This window comes from Uranotaenia lowii, chromosome 2, assembly GCF_029784155.1.
Source record: "Uranotaenia lowii strain MFRU-FL chromosome 2, ASM2978415v1, whole genome shotgun sequence".
In the NCBI taxonomy this organism is placed as follows: domain Eukaryota; kingdom Metazoa; phylum Arthropoda; class Insecta; order Diptera; family Culicidae; genus Uranotaenia; species Uranotaenia lowii.
The window spans coordinates 350,416,245-350,423,516 of record NC_073692.1 but is presented as its reverse complement, the minus strand read 5'-3'; the positions used below and the strand labels follow the sequence as shown (position 1 = coordinate 350,423,516).

Below are 7,272 nucleotides of genomic sequence, written 5' to 3'. Positions count from 1 at the left end.
GATTCCGAATTCCGAAATTTGATTTTTGAATTTCGACTTTATCTGAATCCTCAATATTCTATTTCTAATTTTGATTTTTTTTTCATATTCTCCTATCTATCTTCTTTATTCTTCAAAAAGTGAACTAGATATAAGCACACAATTGTAATCAAACAAAAGGAGTTTGGCCTGAAGGTATGAGCCGTTTCAAATAAAGAATTTACAAAAAAAAATCTAAATTTGAATTTGATACCTGGTTTGTAATTTTTAAAACCAGTTCTACGATTTCTCTTTTATAAAGCATTCTTTCATATTAATTAAAAAATGAGTTCGCCTGACTATTATGTATTATATTTTGACTCCAATAGTTTTCACAGATTCTATCCAATGATAGGAATTACACTCGGGTTACACTGATTAAGAATGTGGAATATAAAGAACATCAGCTCGTTATTTTTCAGTTTTCTGAAATACTGTATTACAATAAGTATACTGCCGTTGGAAGCATAATTGTCACATGTTACAAAAAGGCAAAGCGAGAAAAACGCGATTAAAGTATCACAAAAACACTTTGCTGTGAACGCACAGTTTTGCAATTTTTGTTGACTTCAATGCCGTGGATCTCTAAAGTATACTCCTATCATATGAGCCTCGATCAAATTTTTCGAAAATGAACTGAATTTTCAATGATAATCGTTGTGTGACATTTATGCCGCGAAATTCTATGAAAAGTCGAAAAATGGACGCATATTTGTCACACCACGAACATTTTCCCAGTAGTTGTTAGGTTTGGCATATCGTGTGTGGCTCTTGTGTTTTATTTGTGAATGGAAGCTTAAATTAAAAAAAATCAGGTCTGAAACGGATTATTTGAAAATTTACACTCTCTGGTGACAAACATGAAGTTTTTAACGGATTCGATCAATAAAACGGCACGGGGGAGCAATTTGCGGCAGCTCAATCACTTTACAAGAAGCAACATTTCTTCAACTAATGTCAGCTGCCGTGCTGAAAACGTCGCAACCGCGAGAGAAGCGTCACCAGAAGAGGACAATCGATCCGTTTGCAGTGAATACGGTCTTGGGACAAGTTCCGGATGAAGTAACTCTGGCGGAATAGTTTGTAAACAAGAAGAAACAGACATCTCCGGTATTTTACTAGGTGTGTCGAAATCAAAAAATCAAAGCAAACCAAAAAAAAAGGTCTCCTAAAACTACCGTCAATTAGATGTGGCCATCCTGGACAATTGGTGAATACGGTGGAACTGTCACACTGCGCTGGAAGAATAACAATTTGACTAATGTTGTGAAGCTGGTTACGTTTACATGCATTCTCCCAAGTGCCAGCAACGGACCCGAAGCAGTTTGCAGAGTTTTTCTTGCACATGCTGGGTTTCCGCGAAAACAGTGACCCTTCCCCCTCTTCACATCTCCGTGATCGCCTCCCGACTATCTAGGACACGTGTGCCAAGTTTGGTGAAAATCTATTTAGACGTTCCGAAGTTATAATACGTTCATTTCTTTAGTGTGACAAATATGCGTCCAATCGTCTCAGTGTGACAGTTATGCGTCCATTTATCCCAGTGTGACAAATTGACTTTGAATTTCTTTAAATTTCTAGAATAAACTTCATGTTTCGACAAAGAATATCAATAATACGTATCAAATTATGACGATTGGCATCAAAAACTCAAAAACGTCGAAATGTCACATGTGACAATTATGCGTCCAACGGCAGTATAAACGAATCAAAATCAACGAAAAATTAAAGTTTTGCTACACACAACAGCAATTGGAAAGTTTTTTAACCACGGCTAACAGCCAAATCTTCGGGACTGAACATGCCCTGTGAATTGAAGGAAGAAATAAAACATTAGTGTTATTTTTAATGTTGTTAAACTAAACAAACAAATTCACCTTGGCACGTCGTAGGATCGAATCCTTGCTCGCATCGTACGGGTGATCCTTGGAGGGAATTTCCAGCACCGCCGGAGTCGGCGAAGTGTGGGCGTCGATCACGTGGCGGATCATTTCCGCGTAGTTCTGGTTGATCAGGATGATGTCGATGTCATCCCGTTTGATGAAGCGCTTGAAGCAGTCCTCGATTTCGCTGACGGCCGTGTCTGTGAACAGATATGTAATTGAAACGTGTTTTCAAAATGCACTAATTTCCAGCTCATCTCATGAATAGCATCGATATATTTAACACATAATATACGGTTTCCTCACCAAATATGATTTCATTTCACCCATGAATCTTTTAGAAAACATTTTTTGGCTTATGAAATCCAAGTTGTTCCTATATAATCAATACATTATCGATTTTTTTATATCATCAGGAATGCCAATGAAATTTGCTCGTTCTTGGTAAGAAATAATAAAACATACCTAACATGTTTTAAAGTGATGAAGATGACTTACTCTTATCGACGACCATAAAGTTGGGGTGACGGTTCTTGTTTATTTCGCCAATTCCTCCAAGCAGGAATCCCACACAGGTGTCCTGGAGAATCCGGTTTCAGATGAGAAATATATCGATTAAAGTTTAAGAACATGATCAAATAAAAAAAAACAATCACTGATGTGCTGTTCAACCAAATCGCGCTTACCTCATCTCCAATTACGGAAATCAGTTTTCCCTTGACAGCGGACAGAAGAGCCATTGTAGAAGTTGTGTTTTAGTTCTGGAAAAGGTACAAATCATTGTAAAAATTGAGAATTTTAAGGGAAAAACGAACTTTTCTACCAAAAATCTGCCTATCAGAACGAGCAAAATATGTCACCTGATCAAAAACTGATCATCTGACAGAATAGCCAACATGCACGCTAAACATAAAAAATTGAAATTTGACTCGAGAAGGTATTGGATTCAGTGAACACAAATTTGAGGAAAGTTGGATGTTTATAGAGGATAGTGAACCTGCATATAAGAGAAGTGACATCTGAAACACAAAATTCCAATCGAGCAAAAGAACTGTCAAAATCGATTCCAATCGATCCGAGCATTTTGTCGCAGAGCTTTTACCTATCTCATTGAAAACTCAACCCAGGAACGTATTGCGATTGTTGTTATAGTTCAAACAGATAATTTTTTAGCTGGTCATATGAATTTATGATTTGGTGCAATTTTTTTTAATGCTTTGGTGAATCGTGTTTCTAGCTAGAAAGCTACACAGTAAATCAAAATTACCGAGTTCGGTAATTTAGTTTACAGAAACTGTTCTGTAATTCGAAAATTTTCGGTAAATGATCAATCTGACGTCTTGTTTTTACCGAATTCGGTGATTCGATTCATGATGTACCGAAGTTCTTTAATTTTTATGTAAACAAATCGCTTTGCCGTAAATTTTCGGTAAAAACAAACCGAAAACTGTAAATCAGTGTCGATGTCAATACAAACGTCAAATTTCAACTGTCTCACTCTAATAACCGCAATGTATGAGTGGCATTGGTGGCATCCCGCTTGCGCTGTAGAAAAAGAAGCAAAAACGTTTCCAATTCTGTATGCGCGAGCGGGATGCTTTCAATCAAGCAGTAAAATTTCGGTATCGCGGTTGTAAGTGGTTGAAATTTGGCGAAAATATCGCTATCACCAGCTGCTGCTACCCAACAGCAACAATCGTCTTCTTTCGGCATCATGTCGTGGATTACAATCCAAGGGAACGGCTCAAGGACCTGCGGTAATTGAAGTGTGTGCGCGTTAATTTTTTTCCTCATTTAAATTTTTGTTTACTTTCAGGTGAGGTCTTGAGAGGAATGTTGCAAATTCCTGGTGATGGCACTGGTCCGGAACAGATGTGCTCGGTTTCGGGAACTTTAAACTTCAAATGACAGCGGTAAGTTATTGATTTTTTAAAATGGTTTAGTTTTTTCGGGAGTGGACTAGCATTTCGAGTGACTAAGCGACTTCTGCTGTCAGCCCTCAATCCGGAAGAAAATATTGACCTGAATCAGAAAATTACACGGAAGAAGATATAATACGAAAAAATTGAACCAAAAAAGAATCTGCTCTCCGATCCGCCGTAAAACAAACCAGTACAAATGATGCCCCCTGAAATGCGAGGCAATATCGCCAGAGGGATAATGCCGATTCAGAATCCCATGCAAGTCCAGCAGCAATAGCAAATGCAATCGATGCCACTGGAAGTCAATTCGCAAATGTTTGCACAACCTGGTGGTGGTCGAGGCATCGTAGGCACAGTTGCTGGTGCCGGATTCCAATCGGAATCTCCAAGGCCCTTTAGCCTATGTTTTGAAAAAAAAAAATCTACTCATGCTTTTTTTAGATTCTGATTTTGAGACAATCTTTTTGTCGGAAGCATGGGTGGCAAAACTCCTCAGATCGGCTTGTCCAGTGAAAGAGAGTGCAATTTTTTTTCGTTTGCTGCTCCAATCTGTGCGGGGAGAGATAAATCGCACTGTAATCAAGAGTGAGATTGTCAACACATAAGAGTGAGCGAGAGCATTCACATCCGCTGATGAAGAGAATTCCCTTCTCCGGAAAAATCTGTTGCGCATTGTGTTGAGGAGAAATCTCAGAGCTAACTCAGTTTATTCTTGGTCCGTTTACGAGAAAAGATGCTGCTCCCCGAATCAAGGTCCCAGAGGTGTCCTGATTTTCTAGAAGCCGTCCTGATCATAATTGCTATTGATTTTGTAATAAAAACAGTTTAACCTCTTAAAACAATGGTAATCTTCGGTTCAGATGATATTTGAACGGTGTTTTTTTTGGTGAAAACAACAAGCCACCTAACTTCTCATCTCTTCTGTTGCATAACTTAAGGCGTATACTGCACCGCTATTTCGCCTTAATTAATGCAATCTAAGAAGAGCTGCATTTTATTTCTACCAATCTACTGGTGTCTTGAAAAATCCAGTTTTTTGTTCTTCGCGGTTTCCTGATTTTTTGACTAAACCACCTGGCACCTCTTCTTCGAACGCTTTTGCAAAAAAAGAGGCCAAAACAGCTAACAGCAGCAGGCATGATAGCGGGGGAAAAATTGTTGCTTTTTTTTCTACGTTGTGCGATGGGAGTATAAATAATTTTTTTCTTCATTTACTCTGAGGTGTATGACTGAAACACAGGGCGGTCTTTGTTAAGAATTCTCTTTCTCCCACTCTGATGCAAATGCTCTCACACTTGCCGTCCGAGTCACTGACAGCTCGTGTAAACTCGGGTAACGAGTGGAGCACGATCAGCGAAAGAGGAATACACTCGGAAGCCGAACTGAAAACAGTGTTTTTTTCTCCCGGCTCTTTGTTGTATGAGAAGAGCCGACCAACCCTGGTCGGAAGTTAATCCTGAGCTCTCCACTGGAGGACATCCTTCGTTCGATCGGTAAAAAAAGGTCTGTCTGAAGGATATTCTAACGACCCCGAATTACAGTGAAGATCAACGGTGGCTTTGTTTAAAAGTAAGTACTTTCTTTATTATTTATTTTTGAAATTGCATGAAAACATTCCTTGACGTTTGAATCATATAGTAATATTTATTTATCCTTAATTAATCGAAAAATGTTTCGCCTTTAGCGGCACTTTCTTTTAAAACAAAATATTTTTAATTGCGTTTATCAATTCTTATTAATGTTTCAGAGCGAGATAAATTGTTGAAAACACCACAATGCAGCTGGTGAGCAACCCGAATCAGTTCAACGTGTTGGTTGCCCCGATTTTGTACAGAAACGATGAACGATAGCTTATAACTCTTGAGGTTTTCCTAGGGAATATGAAAGTTAAACTACCTTGTGTACCTTATTTGATTTTCCGCTTATAAGGTATGTATGCATAAGTTTTTTGAAATGTTGCACGTCGTTAAAATATCGTAAACAATTATTTATCTTACAGGGTGCACGTCATGCTTTGGTTGAGGGGCAGATTATTATCCAGGCCGTGCAGAACGTGCTGAAATCAGACAAGGTTCACACCAAGCATCTGGGCGGCCAATCGACCACCAACAGCTTCACCCAGAATGGCAATTAGCGATAAGTGAATAGTTCTATTTCAACGAAACTTTGTTTCCGACGTTTTTTTTTCGTTCGTCAACCAAATGCAATGTTAAAATTTAAAAGGTATACAATCTGTATTGCAGACAGCTTGCTACGTTTGAGTTTTCGATTCAGATTTCTAATTCAGATTCATTTATAAATTCCGATTGATATTTCAGATTAAGTTTTACGATTCAGATTCAGTTAAATATTTCAGATTCTGATTCCCGATTCAATTCCAAATTGGAGATTAACATTAAGTTTTCGACTTAGATTTTCAAATTCAGTTCCAGACTTCAAACAGATTCAGATTTCAAATCGATATTCAGATTTAGGGTTCAGTTTTAGATTTACATCCAGTTTCAAGATTCAGATTTTAGATTTAAATGAATATATTGTTTTCAGATTAGATTGAAATTTCCGATTCAGTTTCAAAGTTAAGACCCAAGGAGCCCACACCAGGCAGCTCAATTGAAATGTTTGGTGGAGGGGGTGAGCGGAGGGTCCTTGAGCAAAAATTAAAAAAAAAGATTTGCATTTAAATCGGGATTTCAGATCTAGTTCCACATTACCTACAGGTTCAGATTCAGAATCAGATTTTAAATTCAGATTTCAGATTTAGATTCAGATTTCAGATTCATTTTAAGATTCTGATCCAGATTTATAATACGATTTCAGACCGAGATTCAGATTCAAAGTTCAATTGAAATTTAGATTATATATTTGAGTTAATATAAAAACTTCAGATTCAGATTACCGATTGAGTTTTATATTTGAAATTCACATTATGACCCAAATTTCAGATTCAGTTCCATTCCATACTTCAGTTTCCGACTCAAATTTCAAATTTATTTCTTTATTTCTGTTGAGTGGAATTTTTATATATATTTTTACTGTCGAGGGAGCTTGAACCTACTAAGTTCACTTATGCCAAGTTAAATAATAATAATAATTAACTGTGCCATGAATTTATTTTCCATTCTCTCGCAGTCGTTCGATCAGTGCGGATGTGCGTTATCACTGCTGATCAAAGTATAATATATTTTCCTCGCCGTATCAAAGTGGTCAATTTCGTAAACAAAGAGTGCTTCAAGCGGAGTGTTTTTTTTCTCGCTTTATGGTTCGGTCGTTACCAAAGGACTTTTTGTGCTTGGAAATTTTGATCCAGCACAGACGCCATCGCCATCTTACATCGAGGCCGTTATCATTACCACACGGCGCCTTCCTAATAGCTCCTGATAAAGCCGGGTATTGGACACCGTAGGGGCATAACTAGGCTGATCCGGATTTGAGTGCCATAACCGGGTGAA

General features: G+C 37.9%; 1 protein-coding gene and 1 long non-coding RNA gene across 3 annotated transcripts; one reads left to right on the top strand and one right to left on the bottom strand.

Annotated features, from left to right (window-relative positions):
- Nucleotides 1-308: 308 nt before the first annotated feature.
- LOC129744911 (V-type proton ATPase subunit F) lies at nucleotides 309-2,804 on the bottom strand. 2 transcript variants are annotated; one of them, XM_055737669.1, is made up of 6 exons: nucleotides 2,725-2,804; nucleotides 2,588-2,662; nucleotides 2,400-2,481; nucleotides 1,896-2,101; nucleotides 1,763-1,824; nucleotides 309-392 (listed from the first exon to the last, which is right to left on the bottom strand). In XM_055737669.1, exons 2-5 carry the CDS (start codon nucleotides 2,639-2,641, stop codon nucleotides 1,783-1,785), a joined length of 384 nt encoding a protein of 127 aa, XP_055593644.1. In that variant the 5' UTR covers nucleotides 2,642-2,662; nucleotides 2,725-2,804; the 3' UTR covers nucleotides 309-392; nucleotides 1,763-1,782. The 2 variants fall into 2 exon arrangements, with proteins under 2 accessions (XP_055593644.1, XP_055593643.1); XM_055737668.1 differs by having other exon boundaries at nucleotides 309-1,824; nucleotides 2,725-2,803.
- Nucleotides 2,805-5,086: 2,282 nt separating this feature from the next.
- LOC129748534 (uncharacterized) lies at nucleotides 5,087-6,846 on the top strand. Its single transcript, XR_008737754.1, has 3 exons — nucleotides 5,087-5,392; nucleotides 5,571-5,752; nucleotides 5,823-6,846. It is a non-coding gene; the product is annotated as an uncharacterized LOC129748534 (long non-coding RNA).
- The last annotated feature ends 426 nt before the right edge of the window (nucleotides 6,847-7,272 follow it).